This window comes from Aristolochia californica, unplaced genomic scaffold (assembly GCF_029961685.1).
Source record: "Aristolochia californica isolate CCGP_79_NKW_82.1479 unplaced genomic scaffold, dmAriCali1.0.hap1 SCAF_3, whole genome shotgun sequence".
NCBI classification, from domain to species: Eukaryota; Viridiplantae; Streptophyta; class Magnoliopsida; order Piperales; family Aristolochiaceae; genus Aristolochia; species Aristolochia californica.
Window position 1 is genome coordinate 45,182,729 of NW_027181992.1, and position 22,784 is coordinate 45,205,512.

Genomic DNA, 22,784 nt, shown 5'->3' on the forward strand with positions numbered 1-22,784 from the left:
GAAGCAGTTGCATTCCAAAATTTCCAACAGGAAGAAAAAAAGTATCGAATCACACATTAGAGAGTCATAAAAATGAAAAAACGATCAACTGAAAATAAACAAAGATAGAAAATAGCAAAATGAGAGACTTGAACATGCATAGAAAAATGATGAGTTTCAGCCTTAGTATTCTTCCTTTATTTTTCTATTTTTTTTATTTGAACAATAAGAAACTCATTTTCCTATTATTTTCACATTTCTTAAAGGTACGAGGAATCAAGAAGAATCAAGATGAAATTTTGGGCAACGATTTTATTTTCTATGACTTTTTTGTACACTTTCCGATTGGTACAAACACACCCTTAACTAAATTGCTTTTTGAAAAGATTTTTTATTAAATTTTTTTTTTTACTGCATTTGACACATAACCAAAGTAAACTTCATTATGCAAACCCAACTTTTTTTCATTAGAAAAATTAATCTATTTTATAGAATGTCATTTACTTTATTATATTCATAACAATGTTCTTATTTCTATTGTACTATGACAAACTATAAAAATAAAAAAATCTTAAAATGGATATTTTTAAATTGGGTCGAAAGTTCTATCCCAAAATAACTAGCTACTTAGGAAATTTTTTTTTTCCATCGAATAAACTCAAGATCTTTGTATTTGTTAATCCATGTGAGACTATTTTTTAACACTCCCCTTTACGTATGGGCCCACTCTCTTGTAGCTCTATAAACGGATAATTTAGGTGGAGACCTACATACTTAGTGACTTGTTCTGATACCATGTTAAATTAGATCGAAAACTATCCCAAAATAACTAGCCATCTAGGAAATTTTTTTTCCCATCTAATAAACTCAAAATGTGGGACTAACGATACTTCGTTCTAACCATGTTTTTTTTCGAGCCGTGTTTGTGTTTTGACCATTCAAAGGCGCCAATCCGTAATTGAACGAATCCGACAAAAAACAATAAAACAGATATAAAATCATCGGATAAACGTCATGGATAGCGATGATGGAGAAGCTTTCAAGAGTTGCCCGGTCGCTTGCGCCCTCTCCAATTCAAGAACTATCGCATCTTGCTCAGAGATGCAATGCTATCAATCTTGCGGAAGGATTTCCAGATTTCCCAGCACCTCAGCAGATCAAAGAAGCTGCTCTTTCAGCCATCACTTCAGATTTGAATCAATATCGGTAAGCTCTTGCTCTGCCAGGTTTTTAACGAGTTATCCTGTCTGACAAGGTCATGGAGCTTTTGATGTTTTATGTTCCGAACTTTCCTTGTTAAGGTTCACTTGGTGAGCGACCTTTTGCAGTAAATTCTGTAGAATTCATAAGCAGTCCGATGTTTACTTTTTCATTTATTTATGTATATTTTGAATCTCAAGGCATGTTCAAGGGATTTGTGACTGCTTGGCTCTGTTGATGAAGGAAAAGCACGGTCTAGATGTAAATCCTCTTACAGATATTGTTGTTTGCTGTGGCCAGTCTGAGGCATTTGCTGCAGCAATATTTGCAAGTATGTTTCTGCTATATCATTCTACACTTCTCTTCGTTTGATATAAACGAAGTAAGAGCTGATGTTACTGCCCTGAGGCATGTCTTTTGTGTAGCAATCGATCCGGGGGATGAAGTCCTTTTGTTCGATCCTGCATATGAGACCTATGAAGCATGCGTCAGAATGGCTGGTGGAACTCCAGTGAGCAGTCTTACTTGCTTCTTTTTACTCGGCAATTAGCATGGCTTTTAGGAATTTTCATTTATCATTACCAGTTTACCACTATCAATTTAAGAAATGGAACATTATGTGTAGGTTTACTTTGCACTGGGTCCACCTAACTGGAGTTTGGACATAGAAAAATTGAAGAAGTCCTTCACTGCTCGAACAAAAGCTGTAATTTTGAACAGGTAAGTATGATCAACACACCTTTTATAGAAGGAAGAAAGAAACAGAAAAAAGAAAACGTATACTGTATACTGCAGAGAACTTCATATTTAATTTCCTCACTGAATGTCCATTCTTAATTTGCTGACTGTGGAGTCGGTACAATCAGCTGAAATAATCTTACATGCTGAGCTAAGAATTTCTCTTTAAACAAAATGCAATAGTTAGGACATCACGAAAATTAGACTTTTCTGAATTCTTGAGGTGAAAAAGCCTTTTATATAAAATGTTTTCCGGGTCATGAATCATGATTATTTGAAGTTGCTTTGTCAATTAAAGCTTAATGTTTATCTGTATGTTCATGAAATGACTTCCCAAAATGAAATTCAGTATCTTGGGTTCTCGAAAAACAGAAACTTTGATATGACAAATTTTTTGTTCGATGTACTTCTGTACAACATTTTCCCATTGGTTGATCTGTACTTTGCGACGTACCACTAGGAATTCAATTTCTTTTGCAGACTGGGAATTCAAATTTGAGCATAGCTGACGGTTTGGGTGAAATCTCACCTTTTGAACTGATAAATCTCTCTCTCTCTCTCTCTCTCTCTTGCAAGCTAATTTCATTCTGTCTTTCTTTCTCTTCCTTCCTCTTTCTAAACAGTAATGAATTTTTTGATTAATAACAAATCTATTATAAATTCATTTAAAAAACATTATTGTCATTTTGTTTTTGCTGTACATGAGCTGTAATCTACTCATAACTCTAAGCCTTCTACTACTTCAACTTGAGAAAGGTCTTCAGAAATCGCATACTTATGTTAGGAATCTAGACCTCTAATTTGATTTGTAATAGTTTGGTTGAGGAAATTTTCTAATTTGGAATGGTACACAGTCCTCATAATCCAACTGGAAAAGTTTTCACGGAAGATGAGCTCAAGGCTATAGCTGGAGTTTGCTGCAGCATGGATTGCCTAGCTATAACTGATGAAGTATGATTTCTTTTTTGCTTAAATTCTGTATCATGAACACGCTTGAGTAGAATAGTCTACATTAGCCTATATCTCAACCACTATTCTACCATGTTACATGAGTAGGATTTGTGAGGTAGTAAAATTTAATTGTCTTCCTTCAGTTTGTAAGTGATCTTACCAATAATGTATTGATTGCATAACTGCAGGTTTACGAGTATATAACCTTTGACATGAAAAAGCATGTGACTCTTGCTTCTCTCCCAGAAATGCAAGACAGAACCATCATCACCTCCTCCTTGTCCAAAACCTTTAGTGTTACAGGTGGCTCTTAACATTATCCTTGCATCGGTAGTTTTTCGGTGACAGTTTTCTGACAAAAATGTTTCTCCTTTCCCCTGCCATTCTACTTGATGTTTAGGTCAGATTTTTAAATATAAGAAATACCAATTCTACAGACATTTTGATTATGTGGTGAGCAAATATTTTATGTTGTTGGGGAAGTGTAACAGGATGGAGGATTGGGTGGGCAATTGCTCCATCCAGCATTGCATCAGCAATGAGAAACATTCATGTTAAAATCACGGACTCTGCTCCTGCCCCTTTCCAGGAGGCTGCTGTGACTGCTTTGAGAAGCCAACCGGCTTATTTCGAATCCCTGAGAACTGTAAACATTTATTCCTTTTCCCTTCTCCTACTTACGTTTTCATGTCAATTTTACTCGATAAAATAGATTATGTAAAAAAAGAAGCTTGATAATATATGGTTTTTCTTCATTTGAAGGACTACGAGATAAAGAAAGATAAAATGGTGAAGATGTTAGTTGAAGCTGGTTTCCAGATCAAGTTCAAGCCTCAGGGTTCTTTTTTTGTATTTACAGAGCTTCCTGAAAACTGCCCACTTTCTGATGTATGTACCTTCTGATCTGATCTTGACCTTTTGTCACTTCTACTAGCTCTGACATTTTTTTGCATCATTTGTCAAGCTGTGAAGGCTTGGCATTTTACTCCTTTCTAGTTTTTATATTTCTTTATATTTCTGAGTCTAATAAGCTCATTAGAGTACATCTTATAGTTCAGTTCTGAGTTATATTTGCACAAAAACAATCCTATTTTTCCATTCATATCATTTGATCAAATCAAAGATTTCTGTTATTTTAAATGATGCAGGTAGACTTTGTAACTAAGTTAATTAAGAAAGCTGGGATAGCAGCTGTACCTGGACGTGGATTTTTTCATACGGAATCAGCTCCAAGCCTTTCCGGTGAGCCATTATCTGGAATAACTCAAAACTATCAAGAGAGATACGTTAGGTTTGCTTTCTGCAAGAGTGATTCAACTCTGAAAGCTGCAGCACTGAAGCTTTCAGAGCTTGGGGACAGTAATTGGTATCTTAAATTCATTTGATAATGAGAAAGAAATTTGCTTTTGATTGAGTAGATACCATTTTGTTACTACAATCTCCTTAAAAATTCTTGTTGTCTGTCTCCGCAGTCACCATCCTACATGAAATTCTCTTGCTAGAAAGCTAATCTCAACCTGAAACCCTTTTCTAGTACCATTTTGTTACTACAATCTCCTTAAAAATTCTTGTTGTCTGTCTCCGCAGTCACCATCCTACATGAAATTCTCTTGCTAGAAAGCTAATCTCAACCTGAAACCCTTTTCTAGTATGCTCTTCATTCTCTCACTTGGCACAAGTTTTCTTCATAGGATAAATCATCTGAATCTTGATAATAAGCCTATTTATCATTTGAATTTAATATGTAGCTAAGGTAAACACCATTACAAGTTTATTGGAAAAATAAAAATTATAAAAATAAATTCTTATTTAAACTTCAAAATCACGGGAGGATTCGCTTTCCCTTCCTTCTCCGTTGACTGTAGGGTTATAAGTGATATAAACGGAACAAAATAGGTCATTTTTATGCCATTTCATTAAAAGAATATTAAAAAATTCTTAAAAAAAAACACTTGAATCATGTTTCATGGGAAATATACACCCGAAGACAAATGGTTTGACTTGTGTTGATTAGTTCCTTTGCGCCATCAGCTGCCTAACCGCCTCGGCTTAAAAGAGACTTTGACGGTTCAGTGTCCTGTCCGAGGTCTCAAGAGAGGGAAATGGAATCACGAATTCCTCTACTCGGGTCTTCTTCCGCTCATCCCTCCACCTCTACGGAATTCGTCGACGTGGAAGATGAGATTCGACCTTCCTCATCTGATCTTCATCACAGTCCTTCTCAAGCCATTGACTCGTCAAAGCCAAATTCTGCTGATCAGAAACAACGAATTGTTTCGCTCGATATTTTCCGGGGCCTCACGATTGCCGTACGTTTCAGTCGTCCTAATTTATTATGCTTTTTGTTTTCGTTTGTCACTATCTGCTCTCGGTTCTAGTAGAAAATTCTAGTTGGAAAGAGTGATGTATCCGAGTTTCACACCGCAGTCTGATCCGCTTACTCGTCCACTGTCAGCTTGTCATATTCTTTATGATGTGTTGTTTATCATTTGTGACTTGCTTGTGGTAGATATTGAACTGAGTTATTCTAGATATTTGAAGCCGTTTGGACTTAATTTTTCTGTTGAGTGTTACTAAAAGTGTTTTCTTCGGTAATTCGTTCTGTAATTAACGTGCTGCATGATTCCTACGTGCTGAATTGTAACTTAGACTTCGGTGTAGCCGTTAGTTCAGTTTCTACAATTTTGGTTTCACCAGGCATTTTACCCAAAGGCTTGCATATTTTTTGTTTGTTGATTGGTGTTGTCTTATTGGCAGCTCATGATTCTGGTCGATGATGCTGGGGGGGCTTTTCCATCCATAAATCACTCTCCTTGGTTTGGTGTGACACTCGCAGACTTTGTGATGCCATTTTTTCTTTTTATAGTTGGCGTTTCCATAGCCTTGGTGTTCAAGGTACTGTCTCCTCTATTTGCATTTTATTTTGTATGTGTTTGTTTATGGGCTTGTGCATCTGGTGCGGTGGCAATTACATAGCTGGAAAAGTAAGGTTTCTAATAGAGAATTCATCAGTCTTATCCATGGAACGCTTGCACTTGGAGCCCATTGAAGTCAAACTGTATATGGACATGTTTGTTTTCAGTATTAAAGGCTTGTGTCTGATTAGCTAATGATTTGTAGTTCCTTACAGAAGGTGCCTAATAAGAGTGCAGCGACAAAGAAAGTTATAATGAGAACAATTAAGCTGTTTCTCTTGGGCGTGCTGCTTCAAGGTGTGCACAGAAGCACTTATCATCTCTTTTAAAATTTATTTACAGAAAATTCTTATTTGTTAGAATTTCACGTAAACTTTTTATAAAGAAAGGAGACTTTACGTAGAAAGAGGTACTGAAACAATGGATACAAGTTTGTATAAAGTCTTACCCACCTTATTTGTGTTATTTTATTATGATTTATAAGTTTGTAAGATCTTTTTCTTCCATGGTTAAATGTCAAAATTACCTCCAATACTTATAACGGATGGATTGTTCCAAAGTATGAGGGGTTAATTTCTGGATTAGGATATTAAGTAACTCTTCTCTACCTTAAGTACAAAAGCTTGTCTAAAAGACATATGTACCCTTTTACACAAAAAGCAAAGAAACTAACTGTAAGTTATCTTCCTAAGCTGCCACTGATTCAACATATATAATAAAGAACAACTAAACTGATATGATAATTACGATATTACCCTTCTATACCTCTTGTCACTCAACACTGCGCTTGAAGCGGGAGCATGGATGTCTAGTACACCTAGCTTGTTATACAAAACAATAAACTCTTTTCTCGGCAAAGGTTTGATGAAGACATCTCCCAGTTGCTAAGAAGACTTTAGCTTCAGACGTCCTTCATCATGCCGAGTTTTAATTGTTTTTGCTCCTACTAACCCTGACTGTTTCAACAAATCAATTATGTATTTTCTTTGAGACAATACAATACCTTCCTTACTATGAGCCATTTCAATCCCTAACAAATGTTTGAGTTTTCTCAGGTCTTTGGTCTGAAACTGTTGTTTGAAAGAGGCTTTTGTTTCTTTAATTCCAGTCGTGTCACTCCCTTTAATGACAATTACATCCATGTAACAATCAAAATTACAACTCTAGACTTCTTCTTGCGTGCAAAGACAGAATGATCGGACTGACTTCAAATGAAGCTAGAGCTCATCAAAATCTCACTGATTGTGAAGTGAACCTTCAAGAATCTGATTGGTCTGCATCATATTCTGATTTGAGGGCTCACAACAGACTTACAACCTAAATTGCCTCTCTTTTCTGCCCCATGATTTTTTTCATAAGCTACCAGTGGATGATATATCAAAAGTTTCTGCCACACACTATATAAATCACCAATGAATTCCGTTAGGGACTTCTCACCTTGGTGCATAGTGAAGGCCTTGGTATACAAATCATAGATTCTGGACATGATTCCATCTTTGGAAAACTTCTTTTACAATGTGTTCCATATACCTCTAGTAGTCTTGTTATAGACCACATGATTCACAAGCTGCGTGGCCACATAGTACGGTAACCATGCCATCACAGTATAAAACTCTTATCTCACATTCTTCTGTCTGAGTAACAGGTTTATCCTCAATCACATACTTAAAGCTTTTTCTCTGAACGAAGGAAAATTTGGACAACTTGTGTCCAGACCACATAGTTCTTGTTATTCAAGTTGACCTAGGTGATCTGCGTAATATTACTGTCTTTCTCATTAATGTTGAAAAGGTTCATATCATTTGAAGCAGCCATAATATCTGCTGTTTCACCTCAGGGGTAAACTCAAACAAAGCAAACAACTCCCACTCACAATAAGGGCAGAAAAAGGGCTGACACAGACATCCAGGAATGGTGATGCTGACACACTTCGGTTATAAAGGCCTGCAGGAAACCCTCACATGGCCAGATAGTTCATAATAATATCAAATTGCTGGTCAGAATTGCACATCAGCATAAGAATTACTTGTCAGAGGTGGTTCCGGTCCACCTCTCTTGAGTAGGTTGGTTTTCCGCACTTAAACGACTAGTCTTTTAGGTTGTATTGGCCAGCCTCTTGACATGGTATCAGAGCCAGGTCCTGTACGTCCCGCCTTCGAATCCCGCGGGGAGCGGTAAGGGGCGGGGTGGATGTCAAAGGTGGTTCCGGTCCACCTCTCTTGAGTAGGTTGACTTTCCGCACTTAAACGACTAGTCTTTTAGGTTGTATTAGTCAGCCTCTTGACATTACTTACTTAGACAGTCATGTTAAAAAGGTGACAGCTTTAGCCAGAAAACAACCTGCACAATAGTAGTTGTTGATCATAGAGAAGGTAGATAGGCAGAAAACGACATTTTTTTATTGGTAGGTAGTCACTTGCGCCATTACCATAAGGTAACAGCACTGAAACAGCAAGAATAGGCAACTGACAGGTGCCACTGGCAAAGAAATCAAAAACCTGGAATGATCACAGGTCAAGAAGACAAAATACAAAGAAGAAAGAAGAAGAATCAAGAAAGAAAGAGGCAAAATCTCACCTGATTTGATAATTGATGCTCTGATACCATGAAGAACTTAGAAGTTGAAGCAAGGAGAAGGCAGAAAGAGACGAGAGAAGCAGGAGAGATCCTGCATCAATTCATTAATTGCTGGATTAGGATATTAATCAACTCTTCTCTTTAAGTACAAAAATTTGTCTAAAAAACATACATATCCTTTTACATATAAAGCAAAGAAACTAACTTGTAGTTATCTTTCTGAACTGCCACTGATTCAACACATATAAGTAAGAACAACTAAACTGATATGATAATTACTATAGTACCCTTCTATACCACTCGTCATTCAACATTCTCATTCAGTTTTAATAGCCGCTTATTTCAATTTAGTTTGTTTTCCCCACTGAACAATTAGTTCATGTCAGCTGTTTTGGCCAATTTTGTCTTGGGATACTGCAGTTTCCCTGGTATCTCAGCTAAACCTTGTATAAAGTTTATATTTCCTATTACTCCTGTAAATATGCTGTCAAAGAGGTGGAGCCTCCCATATCATCAAGGACGTTGATATCTTTGAATTTCTACTTTCGTATCACTGAGGATAACAATGTTTATGAGTTTCATTAGATGTAAGATTCTTCCTGCCAGTAAAACCATCAATTTTACATACTTTAATCTTGACTTCTTATTTTGACAAAATCTTCAGAGCTTTAGAGTGTGGGAAGGGACAAATTGGAGCTACTTAGTATGCCAAAACTCCAAAAAAACACTTCCTATTACTAGGAAAAGTTTAATTGTAGAAAATGTGAAAGATTGTCATAAAAGTGGCATTTACATTATTGTCTTCCTACTGAAGAGTTAGATAATGACGAACCTGGAATGTGTTGTTGGCTGTAAAATTGGTGTTAACATTTACTTGCTTCTAGGTGGGTACTTCCATGGGCGTGATAATTTAACTTATGGAGTGGATGTAGAGCATATAAGATGGCTGGGTGTACTACAGGTAGGTTTCATGAAAACCTTGTCTATCATTTTTATTTTGCTCATTTAATTAGTGAAGCGTAGACTAGTGCTTCTGAATACCTGTTTGTTGCATACTTTTATTTTCTTTCAGTGCTGAATGTGCTCTTGACTTGGAACCTTGGATGGTTAGTTTTGTTGTTGTAGCTCTTTTATCATGTAACTGTTATACATTTTGAGTTTGAGGTCAAGCCAGACATGTAAATCTAAAAAAAAATCCAAATTTATTTCAAAATTTTGATAGCTCTTCTTGTATTTATGATTGGTTTTGATTGTTATGATTTCTTCTTAACAAATGGGAACAAAGAATATTCACTTTGAGACTTTGTGTTTTACTATGTTTATTTCAATTTCATAAAAACTGGACTGGACCAGCTGGACAAATTGAACCTCAACTGGGGCTGTTCGGTTTTTAGGTTGTGATATATGTAACTGAACCAGAAGGGAAGCTCTTTATAGTTGATCTTTGTAGCTATCTGTAGTTCCTTGAAATTGTTCACCTAGAGAAGCTAAATTTTATTGCTGAATCCTTAGCCAAGGAAGGGGTTTCTTGTTAGCATTTTTCTGTTTAAATATTTCTTCCTTTGGTATCCTGGGTTCTTGATTCAGGAGCCTCCAGAAACATGTCAGGTATGTTGTCATTGTTTTCCGATTTAAAAGAGTCTTTGTGTGTCAAACATGTTAATCTTGCAAATGGTTCTCTCTCCTGTTCAAGGAGTAGACAATGTAACTCTTGCTTCCTTTTTGTCTCCTTAATCAACATTTTTTGTTCCCAAGATTCCTCTAAATTTGTTGTCGGTTAGTTAGCTAGCCAAGTCAATGAGTTGTTCTCTCACATTTTATCCTACTCATTGTGTTTTTCAGCAAGGAGTTGAGTTCTTGTGTCAATGCTTGGTAGATGTCGATCTACTTGTTTCTTGGAGTATGGGATTTATTGTCTACCTAGGAGTGAAGTTTTTTCTCTCATATATGTTATTGGCAAGTTGGTTCTCATGGATCCCCAGTTTGAAGGGGAAAGTTAGGAGTACAAAGAAATGAGGTATTTTGAAGAGTTTAAAATGAAGTGTTCCAGGAGGTGTAATTTTTTTTTTTTATCAAAGTTGGTGACTACACTCAAGTTTTCTCAAGATATCCAAGAAGGAGATTGAAAGATGCAGAATTGAAAATTTGAGAGCTCATTGCTTCATTGAAGACCCAAACATAGAAAATTTTGTAATTTCTCTTTTATTTTATATTAAGGGGGAGTATTAGATGATGTAATTTGTATTTACATAGATTTCTATGAAAGTATTTTCTTATAGACTCTTATTTCCAAGAGTGTAAGGGGATCAGGGGCATTAGTGTCTTTTATCATTATTTTATATTTTAAATAGTAGAGAAGAGGGAAGCCGAAGTTATCCTTTTTTCACAATTCAATGTGAATTATTTTCCTGCCATCTATCTTCTCCCATGTTCCAACTCTCTCCTCATATGTTCTCTCGCCCGTGTTCATAAAATTACACATATTGACGTGGCAAGAAGCAAGAAGTAAGAAGGGAGTGGTTCTATCTCAGAGGAAGTATCTTGTAGACATGTTATGCGTCCAATGGATAATCTTGTGGAAGTCAATGTTAGTCTTTCACAATGATCAAAGGCCTGAGGTTAAGGATAAAACTCAATACAAATGCTTAATGGGTAAATTAATTTATGCCACTATCACGAGACTAGATGTATCCTTTGCAGTGGGTATGATAAGCCAATTTATGGAACAACCTCACATAGTACACTTGGAGGCTGCGCGTAGAATCCTAAGATATCTTAAAGGTGCTCCAAGAAAAGGTTTGTTATATACTTCTTGTTAAAATACAAGTTCAGGGGTATTTTTGTCATTTTCTATATTTCCTATATTACATTTTTCTCTTATAGTATGGCTATTAGATAGAGAATGTCTTATTTTATCTCTAGTTAAATTTTCATTCAATTTAGACATGTATTTTAGGAGATATGTAATTTTATTGAGAGGCGTTTTTGTCCTTTTGTAAAATTTCACTTAAATCCTAATTATAAAGAAGCAGGAATGGCCTTTCTGGCTCGGATTTTAAGGCTGCAAAGCTGCCCCTCTTCCAGAAATCTTTTTCCTCTTTTATTTTCTCCCGAAATCACCTCACCTATTTTTCACTTCTCATGAGAACATTGATGTGTTAGGCTATTTCAATGCAGATTACACAGGGTGCAAGATGGATAGGAGGTCCACAACAGGTTACTATTGCTTTATTGGTGGTAATTAGGTTAGTTGGAGTAAGAAACAAAATTTACTGTCCAAACCCAACACTAAAACCGAGTATAGAGCAATGAATCATACTGTGAGTGAGCTCATGTGGATTAAATCTGTTTTGGTGGAGTTAGTTTTTCACATCATCGAACCTGTGGTTATGAAGTGTGACAATCAAGTAACAAGCCTTATACTAAGTAATCCTGTTTTTTAAAAGAGACCAATTCATTTCATCAGACATGCTATAATGCAAGGGAAGGTTGTTACACTATATGTGAAGGAATCTGACCAATTTGGTGATATATTTACCAAACCACTTGGAAGGTGTGAACATCATTCATTCTGTAACAAGCTACGACTATTTGACATTTATGTTTCAGCTTACGGCGGGTGGGGGATGTGGTTGAAATACATGTACCAGTGCATTTTGGTCGTTTCCTATTTGTAAGTGTCTCTCTAAGTGTTGCAATAAGGTTAGGCATCATGATGGAAGTTTATGTTCCATATTAGTCTGATAAGTATTTAGAGAGTTATTGAGTTTAATGTAATGAAAGACATTATTGTACTTTTGTACCTTTTTCACTTAAGTGATATATTTAAACAGATAGGGCTAGGTTTTCAGCCCAATAGAGTGCTGCTCACTCTTTTCTCTCCTTCTTGCCTCTTCTTCTTTTCTCCTTCTTCCTCCTACTTCTCTATTTCTTAATGTTTCACTGAGCTTGAAGCTTGTCCTCCTATTTTTTAATTTAAGCTTCTTAGTTTTTGAGAAGATTTGTTTTTTCTTTTTTTCAATTGGTTTGTCTATAGTTTCATGTGCACAGAAAGGAATTGAAACCAGAATTACTCTTGCATGTCAATCCCTTGGGAGCATTTCAATTTGATATTTACTGAAAGATGCATTACATTTATAGTCAAGGTTCAGGAGGAACACATTGTTCTTATAACCTGCTCCTTAGCAGAAGCTTGCATACATTTTGCATGTTTTTTTTTATGAGAATATTTGAACCTTTTAAAATTGGGAAATTCTTACTTAAAACACAGGTAGCACATAATTATGTAACATGATAAAGGCAATAGAAGATGTTGACTAGTCACTTAGGAGACCTATTGCTCAGCCTTATAAGCCAATCATTTTTTTTAACATTTCTCAATGTGGGACTTTTTCCTATTCAACGCTCTCTCTCACGTCTAGGCTTACACATAATGGATTTGTGACGTGTCCACAACACATAAACAACTTGGCTCTTACCTCATTGAGCCCACACAACACATAACCTTGGGAGCCACATTGGGCCTCTACCCACACACACAACCTGCTCTGATTCCACTACACACCAATAATCCACAAAAAATAGTATCCAAAGTAGGTAATGAGGGCTGACATCAGCCCTAGCACTGATTATGTAGGTAGACTTTGTAGGCTATGTGTGCAGGCAGGAGTAGGGTAAAAAGGACCCTAACAACCCTCTAGGGATACAAATACCACATAAAGCTGTTCAATTGATAGCACTAGCCATTAACCCTAGGGTTGTGACACAAAATACACGAAAAAAGTCTGCCTTTATCTTCAATCAAGAGCAATTTTGTGAAATCCCCCTTCTTAAAAGGCTTGTTAACGTGAGGAGAAGAGGTTTCTTGTGTAAAGACCCACAAAAAATCAAATGGCTTGCTCTGATTTCAGATTGGGTGCCCTAATTTTTCAGTGGTGTGTGGGACCCACTTTACTTGCAGGTTGATACAGTGAATTTTTCGATTCCGGTGAAGTTGGATTGTAATCCAGCTTGTAGTGTGGAGTTATTTTCTGGACTTTTTATTAATGGCTGATTCTGGTGAAGTAGTTACTCCTTCAAGAAGCTCAAGAAATTCAGATTGTAAGGAAATGCATATCATTCAAATCACTTCAACTGAACTAAATGGATGCAATTATATTAATTGGTCCAAATCTGTTCAAATGTTTCTTTAAGGCGAAAAGAAAGCTGAAGTTTTTAAGCAAGGTTTCCCCTTTCCCTCCAAATGATAATTGTGAAGCTGAAGAAAGTCAAGTTATGACTTTGCTTGTCAATAGCTTGTAGGAAAGTCTAAGTGATAAAGTTATGAGCTGTAAAATATCCAGAGACTATTTTGAAGGCTATTTTTTTCCAAGAAACTAATTTGTCAAGAATAGCGAGTTGTATGCAAAGTTCTTTGGTATGTCTAGGGGTGATAGAACAATAACCCAATACTTTACAGAGATGAGAGACGTTTTGCAAGAGATTAACACCTTTCATCCTTTACTACTGATGAACTAAGCTTCGGAGAGAGAAAAATTAGATTCAAGTTACTTGGTTTCTAGATGGTCTGCAACAAGAGTATGATGCTATACATGCACAAGTATTGGCTGATGTTGGTGATCGTACATTGGAGAGAGTGTATAACAGAGTTTGTCGAGCTGCAGGGGTAGTGAGAAATGGTAAAGTTACTGTTGGTTTCGTTGTGGCTCTTAGTATCTCTTCTTCTATTTCTAAATTTGACTCATCTAGAGGTAGATGAGGACTTGGAGATAGAGGACGAGGTAGAGGTCATATAGATAGAAAGTGTGTGCATTGTGGTTGATCTAATCACTTCTCAAACAAATGTTGGGATAAATTTGGAAAGCCAGTCTAGGCAAATTCTAGTACTCGTGTAGAAAGTGAAGTGGTGGTTAATATTGAGACTAGGTCCGCTGGGAGCACCCAAGAGACACCACAAAAGATATTACAACAATCGGGTCAACTAGCATTGACCACTACTCTAGCTTATCAGGCATCTTCAAATCCTCCAATAGCTAGTACCACATTAACAAGCTCAGGTATGTCTGCACTTAATGTTTCTTCTCCATCTTCTTGGGTTCTAGATTCTGGCTCCTCCAATCACATGTAAGGTATGCCTTCTATTTTTTCAAATATGTTACTGTCCTCGTCTCATAAATTAGTTACATTGGATGGGTCTACTTCATTTGTTCGTGGTGAAGGGGATGTTCACCCTTTATTTGGGTATTCCCTTAAATCTTGTGTTTTAAGTTCAAAATTTCCTGTCAACTTATTGTCAATCAGTAAAATTACTCAGTCATTCAAATGTTCGGTCACATTTTTTCCATCTCATTGTGTGTTTTAAAACTTGAAGATGAGGAGGCAAATTGGTTCACGACATGAAAAAGATGAGTTGTACTATCTTGATATTGTTCGAAGAGAGAAGGCAGTTGCTTTAAAAGTTGTGCCTCCCCTTGTAGTATTTGAGCTTGGGACATCCATCAATAGTCAAGCTCCTTCAGTTTCTCCGTATTGTCTTCTCTTGGGACCTTTCTAATACTTCATTTGATTGTCAACCCTTTTAGTTTGGGAAGCACCACAACAGTTTGTTTCTCTAAGTAGTCAATAGAGTTAACATTCTTTTTCTTTCGTACATTTAGATGTATGGGCCCAATATAAGGTTCCCAGGTATTTTGGTTTCCAATATTTCTTGACTTTTACAGATGATTATACTCGGGTGTACCTCCCTCGAGAGAAAAGAAAAGTATTTGATTTATTTATCAAATTTTATGCTGAAATAAAAACATAATTAGTGCTTCCATTCATGTATTTTGTTCAGATAATGGCCTTGAATTAGCTAATAGTAGACTCTTCACTTTTTGCATTATGTATGACATCATTCATCAAACCTCTTATGTGTATACTCCTCAAAAAAATGGGATAGCGAATGCAAGGATCAACATTTGCTTGAAATTGCTCGAACAATTTTGTTTCAAATGAATGTTTCGAATTCATTATGGGGAGATGTCGTTCTCACATCTTGTTATTTGATTAATCGAATGCCTTTTTCTTTTGTGGTTGCATTCCTATGCATCTGAAACCAAGGAGCAAACTATTTGATTTACCTCCTAGATTTTTTGGATCTATCTATTTTATTCATTCTGTCGGTCAACACATTGACAAATTGTCTCCTTGGGCTATTCTATGAGTTCTTCTTGGATATTCTAGGACTCAAAAGGTTACCGCTGTTATGATCCTACATGTAGAAAAGTGTATATCTCTGCCAATGTTACACTTTTTGAGGATACACCTTATTTTTCATCGTCTAAGATATGCCTTTCTGAAAGAAATATTTCTCTTGAGTCTTTTTTGCCAATTCCTGTTCTCGATGTCCCAAGTACTAGTGTTAATCAGCGATAACAAAAGCCATTACAAGTATATCAAAGGAGGCATGTACATTTGCAGCCATCCCCAGTGAAGAGCAAAGAGAAGCTATCAATAGCTTCCATCCCTCCAAGGGGGCCCTCACCATCTACCTCTAAGCATGCAAATCCTATCCTTAATGATCTTGGTCTTCCTATTTCTCTCCAAAAAGGTAAATGGTCTTGTTCTCAACATCCCATGTCTCGTTTTATATCATTTGATTCTTTGTCCCCATTGTTTAGATCAATTGCCCTCTCTTTATCATGTATCTCTATTCCTCATAACATGCAAGATGCTTTAACTTCTTAAGAGTGGAACTTGGTTATAGATGAGGAGATGAGTACCTTAGTTGTTAAGAAGATGTGGGTACTAGTTGATTTTTGCCACTTGAAGCGACTGTAAGTGGTTGTGGATGAGTTTATATGGCGAAATATAATGTTAATGGTACTGTGGAACACCATAGAGCACGATTGGCGGCTAAGGAATACACCCAAAAGTATGGTGTTGATGTCTTTGATACATTTTCTCCTAGTGCTTGGTTTAACGTTTTTGGGATTTTAGTGTCGGTCATTGTCAATCAGGGTTGATCTCTATATCAGTTGGACATTAAAAATGCCTTTTTATATGGAGATTTGCAAAAGAAAGTGTATATGGAGCAACCTCCATGTTATGTTGTTTAGTGAAAGGCCGATAATGTGTGCAAGCTCTAGAAGGCCATTTATGGGTTGAAACAGAGCCTGCGAGCATAGTTTGGGAAGTTTGGGAAGTTTAGTAAGATGGTGATGTAGTTTGGGTCTTGTAGAAGTTATTGTGATCATTCTCTATTTATCTTACGTAGGCAGATTGGACTTGTTGTAGTAGTAGTGTATGTTGATTTACTTACTGGAGACTATGTTGAGGGTATCAAGGATGTGAAGAATCATCTTAAGCAGCACTTTTAGACTAAAGACCTTGGTTCACTAAAATATTTTTTGGAAATGGAAGTAGCGAGAAGTAAAAAAGATATAATTTTATCTTAAAGGAAAATATGTGATGGAGACGTTGAGGAGATATGGATTATTGAGTGCCAAACCTGTTGATGCTCCTATGGAAATGAACTCTTGTTTGCATGATGAAAACAGTCCAACAATTAGTGATGAAATTATGTATTGGAGATTGGTTGGACAATTAATTTATGCCACTACTACGAGACCTGATATATCATTTATGGTTGGAGTTGTAAATCAGTTTATGGATACTCCTAGGAAAGTGTATCTTGAGGCAGCCCAGAGAATTTTGAAGTATTTAAAAGGGACTCCTGGAAAAGGGATATTTTATGAATCACATGGACATTTAAATATTTTGCATTTTTCAAATGCTGATTATGCATGCTCGAATTTCGACAAGAAATTTATTATAAATTATTGTGTATTTGTGGGAGGTAATTTGGAAAAGTAAAAAAACAGATTGTAGTTGTGCGATCAAGTGTTGAAGTTGAATTTTGAACAATGACACATATTGTAAGTGAACTGATGTGGGTAAAATCTGTGCTGCAAAAATTTGGTTTGGGAGGAAGTGGTCCTATGGAACTAAAGTGTGACAACCAAACAATAATATTTATTACTAGTAATCTAGTGTTCCATGAGCGGACTAAACATATAAAGGTGGATTGACATTTTATTTGTGATGTAGTGCTAATCTGTGAGGTGATCACTCCATATGTAAGGACTATTCGATATGTTTCTAGGCCTTTGAAATGTGTCCATTCACTAAGTTTTGCTTCGAGCTGGGATTAGTACATATATATGCTCCAACTTGAGAGGGAGTACTAAAGGTCTGAGATATTTTGATAATTTCACTATGGGTTATTGTGTTCTGAAGTTTTGATTAGATAGAGGTGAATTAGACATGTTTACCAATGTAATTTTACCAGTTCTTACTACTGTTTGATGGCTGTAATTGAGTTATAGGAGCAATATTGTACTTTTACATTCTAACCACTTAAGTTATTGATAGGAGTTAGGGAGCTACTGATCCACTATTCCAAAATAAAAGGAGTTAATGGTTTTATACAATGTTACATGGTTTCTTGAGTGTAAACATTCTAATAATCATAATTACTAAGTTACTTTATGTCCTCTAATGGTATTTCCTGTTTCACCAGAGGATATCCATTGCATACTTTTTAGCAGCTATTGCTGAAATATGGCTTGTTAGCAGCACTCTGGTAGATTCATCAAAAGCTTTTCTGAGAAAATACTCTATTCAGTGGTAAGTTTTTTTTTTTTCCACATTTGGTTTAATGTTAAGGTTAACATGCCAACTTTTTGGAGTGACATGGGAGGGTTTTTGTTTGCATTTTCGTGGTTAACAATTTGAAAAATGAAATTGGGCATGATGCTAGAATGATGGAGAACTTGTTTATGGAATTGGATAGGCATGCAGTAACTTATGATGGAACCGATAATCAGACACCACCAGATGTGTCTAATTATTGCCTACCCGCTGAGGCAAATCTGGTAACTCTTAACTACTATTTTGTTGAGCCACTGCCAGGTGAATTGACTCCATGAATGGATATTTGTGCATTATTTCTACAGTCATATTTTGTAAAACTCATATCTGCAGTCTAAAGTTTCATAAGTTGATTTAGCTCTTCTTTGTGAGCAAAATATTCTTTTTAGTTTTTATTTTATTTTAACTTGCATTTTAATGGGTTCTCTTTTTGTTTTTGTGAAGGATCCTTGCATGTTTGCTGTCTTCTTTATACCTTGGATTGCTGTACGGCCTTTATGTTCCCAACTGGAAGTTCAGTTCTCCGAACATGGCTTCCTCTGGAAAGCCAGATGGTGAATCAAGAGTTGTGAGTTGGAACTAATTGCTATGTTATCACATCATACCTTCTGTAGAATAAATCGACAGTTACTGATTGATATGTTCGTTTTTCAATGAATTGGTGGTATATATATGATTGAATGACAATATATTTTCAGTTAAAGCTGAAATAGAACTGAATTAGAGTTCCTTCAGAAATAGAGCTGAGATTGAGTTTGCTCGTTTAGAAAAAGGGTATGATGTTGATGATGACTTTCTTGTATGCTAAAAACGCCAAGTTGCAAATTTCTATAGTATCTAGGTCAAGATTTTACGTTGGTAGCTTACTGGGTACCTTAAATCATTTCTAGTTATATCACTGAGAACTTAAAAGAGTTTGCTCAGTTTTGGTAAAAGGGTATGATTTTGATGATGACTTGCTTGTCCGCTGCACATAAACCTAGTAGCAAATTTTGATTACCTATACTTTCATACTATCTAGGCCAAAAATTTATGTTACTAGCTTACTTGGTTCTTAAATTAATTCTACTTATATTGTTGATGAAGGGAATGGCTTCTTAAGGCAAGTGTTTCTAGTTTTTTTTTTAAAAAAAACAAAATTTTGTTAGTGGAGGGAGGGGGTTGAGGGCAGGGGTTTGGAAACATTGACTGAAGGCTAAAACTTATGAGCCTTATTTGAAGTGCTGTTTTAATGAACTATAGGTGCAATGTGGAGTTAGGGGGAGTCTGGAACCTCCTTGCAATGCCGTTGGCATGGTTGACCGATATATTCTGGGTGAAGAGCATCTTTACCAACGGCCAGTATATAGGAGGACAAAGGTTGTTTTTCTGTTCCTTTTTTTGTCTTTTACAATGTTTTCTTACTAATAATTGAAATCCATGTTCATTTTTTTTTAAAGTGAAAGCCATATTTAATGTTGAATCCTTATTGGACTTTCTGTATTTTTCCATTTGTTGAAAGAAATGCAGTGTTAATTCTCCTGATTATGGACCTCTCCCGCCAAACTCGCCTGGCTGGTGCCTTGCTCCATTTGACCCTGAAGGGATCTTGAGGTTGGATGTCTAAGCTCTATAAAAGATTAGCTGGGTATTTACAATTTTAGATACTGTTGGTTTCATTTCTTATTTGCTCCTATACTTTCAGATGGCAATTATCTAGGTTTTTCTTGGATTTCTTGTTTCCTTTTTTGGTTCTTCTCTTTTTCTGTTAATATTTCATGTTGATGGCTTTTACTTTTCTTCAATCTACTTTGTTCTACTGGGTTTTTACTGATTGTTGTTTTTCGGGACTAAATTATAGTTCAGTTATGGCTGCTGTGACATGCTTGATTGGACTGCAGTATGGACACATACTTGTGCATTTTAAGGTGTGCATAAGGTCTAAGATATGCATGTGTGAGCAATTTTTTTTTCTCTTGAATTTATTACTGATCCAATTGCTAGATTTTTCATTTTTTTTTATTTGTCTGCTGTAGAGCCACATGCAGAGGGTACTGTTATGGTCCATGTCTTCCTTGCTACTCCTAATATCTGGATGTGTTTTGGAGCTATTAGGTGGGGTATTTTTTATTTTTGGATTGTTCCTTTCATGACATTCCATCCGAAGAGTTTCCTTGGTTTATTTATTTCATTTATTTGGCCATGCCTGTACTCATTGCAGCAATACCCCTAAGTAAACCATTGTACACTCTGAGCTACATGTGCTTAACGTCTGGAGTCTCAGGCTTTCTATTAACCATTACCTACTGCATAGTAAGTTGAAATTCACATTTATTGTTTATAATATGAGTGTGCTATTGTAAGTTAAACATACAGTAATAGAAAAGGCAAAGTGAAAAATAAGAGCGGATTTAACTATCATATTAAAATTCCCCAAAAAAAAAATCATGATTTACTCAAGTTGTTCTTTTGAAAGAACATTTTTGTTCTTTTCTTGGTTCAGGCTGACATCAAACAGTTCAGGAAACCTACAATCTTACTCCAGTGGATGGGAATGAATGCTCTCATTGTCTATGCTTTGGCAGCATGTGAGCTTTTTCCAGCAGCCATTCAAGGATTCTACTGGCGGTCTCCTCAAAACAACCTGGTACTACCTCTTCCATATTTTATGAGTTATTGCATTCTGGTCCAGTTTCCTCTTGCATATTTTTCTTACTTCATCCATTATCAGGTTAACCAAACCATAAAAGGTGTTCTTAAATTTTTTATTTTTTATTTTTATTGAAGACAAAAACATGAAAGATGTTATCAGTAGCTTTTATGAAATTAAAGTGGCTCAATTGCCATATGGGGAGTTTCTAATATGAGATCTTGGGTTTAAGTCTCACTAGGGGAAAGGAATGTAGTGTGAATGTGTACAGCAATCAAAAAAAAAAAAAAAAAAGTGAACTTGAAGATGTCCACAAAATGCCTTGGTTGGCATAAAAACTATTGTAGTTTTTAGTTACAAATCCAAATATGAATTTAAACTGCAGGGTACCTGTAACAAAGGGATGGTTAAAAAATGAAACTGAAAATAGGGTTTCTGATATACATGAATAAACCTTTGCCATTTCAGGTTAGTGCAACGCAAATGTCACTGCAAAGCATGTTTCAGTCCGAAAAGTGGGGCACCCTAGCATTTGTACTGCTTGAAATCCTTTTCTGGGGTTTGGTAGCTGGTTTCCTTCACTTGAGGGGCCTGTATGTTAAACTATAGGTGCAAAACATTTGTACAGATTTTAGTTATTTTGAGATTATTGTAAACTTATTGGTCGTTCCCTGGACCTTGTCAGCTGAATTGGAGCAAACCCATTCTCTCTCAGTTTCTTTTTCTTTTTGTCTTTTCTTCCTTGCAAATGATCATCGGGACCGACCAATTGAACTTTGAAGACCACTTATAGCTCCCCTGAAAATTAGCAAATTCTTTACCGAGCCCTTACGGAAGGGTTTTATGTTCTTTTGGCGCCATCTGACACGTTGGTGCCACTGGTTGCAGTAACATCATGAATCAGAAAGAGAGCTCGTTTTCCTGGTTTGGCTCTAGTGGGAACTCAAACGATTCTTGTCGGAGCTCAATGAAGAAAGCAAAGACTCCAGTCTCTTTATTGTCTTACCTCGCAAGACTACTCTAGAAACGTACAACTGAAAGCTGCTTTCGGCTACCTTGCACCCCCCCGCACTTCCTTCCTTACGTGTCATAATCTCACTTTTGTTTCTGATTAACCCTATAAAAGAAAAACCCCACCGGTTTGGCAATCTCAACAGACCATAACCAGTCATAGATGGAAGGAAGCTGTTCAGCCTCCGGAGGCGCCATTAGCCAGTCAACAGACGGCAACACCGGAGAGCCGCAAGAGGAGACCCATTCCCATATGGGAACCGTTGCACGGAGGGCCTTGTTCTCATCAAAGCAACGTCGGAGAAGAGCTCTCACGGGAGAAAGCAAGGCCCAGCCGAGTAGGCTAAGGAAGGTATTCACCGCCGGCAATAGGGAAAATCCTGAATGGAATAATGGACCTGAAAACCGTTAATTTTTTAAGGGTTGCTGCTTTTGTGACACGAAACGGTGCTTCCATTGTAGTGTTAGTTGTATCATTCTTGATGCATGACTCACTAATGTCTCATAGTCAATAGTGTTTAAATAATGTTTTCAAATAGTTTTTTTAAATAGTATATTCGGTTGCGTTCAGAAAAAAACGAAATTGAATTATATTCTACCTTGCTAAAATAACTAAAAAACCGCATCAGTTACTAAAATAACTAAAAAACCGCATTAGTTAACATGTACAATTTGTAAACCTCTGCAAACAATAAGATTGTTATGCCGATAAGATCACGATCTTGGGGATTGCAAGCTGTGAAACTCTGGACAATGCCATCAGCATCTTCTACTTTCAGGTAGAAGTAATGAATCAGACGGACCGGCCATACTCATTGCACCAGGCCCTTGTCCTGATCTTGGGAACTCCTTGATCCGAGATAAAACCATAGCAACTTGATCAGTAGCAACATCCAGCCTCTCATTTGTCTCTACTGACTCAGTGAGGAGAGCAGATATCATGGATTGTAATACCCGAACCCGATCAGAGTGGTCTCTTGAAGTAGTCCGAAAGAGCCTCCTGGGAGACGAAGGATTCATTGATCTCCAACGCTGAGGCAGATATTGGTCAGGAATATTAAAGCAGTTATTAGTTGAAAGGACACGAAGTA

At 36.5% G+C, this 22,784-nt stretch overlaps 2 protein-coding genes across 4 annotated transcripts; both read left to right on the forward strand.

The window, feature by feature from the left end:
• Positions 1–1,003: 1,003 nt before the first annotated feature.
• On the forward strand, positions 1,004–4,318 carry LOC137958829 (uncharacterized). The gene is made up of 9 exons (XM_068805992.1): positions 1,004–1,185; positions 1,380–1,510; positions 1,605–1,690; positions 1,805–1,899; positions 2,772–2,868; positions 3,057–3,171; positions 3,360–3,514; positions 3,631–3,756; positions 4,017–4,318. Exons 1-9 carry the CDS (start codon positions 1,004–1,006, stop codon positions 4,251–4,253), a joined length of 1,224 nt encoding a protein of 407 aa, XP_068662093.1. The 3' UTR covers positions 4,254–4,318.
• On the forward strand, positions 4,026–21,486 carry LOC137958828 (uncharacterized). Of its 3 annotated transcripts, none has more exons than XM_068805991.1 (13): positions 4,026–4,110; positions 5,626–5,763; positions 5,999–6,080; positions 9,245–9,321; positions 17,923–18,029; positions 18,498–18,621; positions 19,296–19,412; positions 19,555–19,646; positions 19,894–19,960; positions 20,069–20,147; positions 20,254–20,345; positions 20,536–20,679; positions 21,151–21,486. In XM_068805991.1, exons 2-13 carry the CDS (start codon positions 5,629–5,631, stop codon positions 21,289–21,291), a joined length of 1,257 nt encoding a protein of 418 aa, XP_068662092.1. In that variant the 5' UTR covers positions 4,026–4,110; positions 5,626–5,628; the 3' UTR covers positions 21,292–21,486. The 3 variants fall into 3 exon arrangements, with proteins under 3 accessions (XP_068662092.1, XP_068662091.1, XP_068662090.1); XM_068805990.1 differs by lacking the exon at positions 4,026–4,110 and adding an exon at positions 4,933–5,177 and having other exon boundaries at positions 6,002–6,080; XM_068805989.1 differs by lacking the exon at positions 4,026–4,110 and adding an exon at positions 4,934–5,177.
• The last annotated feature ends 1,298 nt before the right edge of the window (positions 21,487–22,784 follow it).

What these genes read in the sequence shown, in the direction of transcription:
- LOC137958829 (XM_068805992.1), top strand. Translation starts at nt 1,004, where the DNA reads ATGATGGAGAAGCTTTCAAGAGTTGCCCGGTCGCTTGCGCCCTCTCCA. An exon ending in AAAGCTGTAATTTTGAACAG is followed by an intron (nt 1,900 to 2,771) that starts GTAAGTATGATC and finishes AATGGTACACAG; the next exon opens with TCCTCATAATCCAACTGGAA. An exon ending in AAAACTGCCCACTTTCTGAT is followed by an intron (nt 3,757 to 4,016) that starts GTATGTACCTTC and finishes TAAATGATGCAG; the next exon opens with GTAGACTTTGTAACTAAGTT.
- LOC137958828 (XM_068805989.1), top strand. Translation starts at nt 4,971, where the DNA reads ATGGAATCACGAATTCCTCTACTCGGGTCTTCTTCCGCTCATCCCTCC. An exon ending in TCCGGGGCCTCACGATTGCC is followed by an intron (nt 5,178 to 5,625) that starts GTACGTTTCAGT and finishes TCTTATTGGCAG; the next exon opens with CTCATGATTCTGGTCGATGA. An exon ending in CAGTATATAGGAGGACAAAG is followed by an intron (nt 19,413 to 19,554) that starts GTTGTTTTTCTG and finishes ATTTGTTGAAAG; the next exon opens with AAATGCAGTGTTAATTCTCC.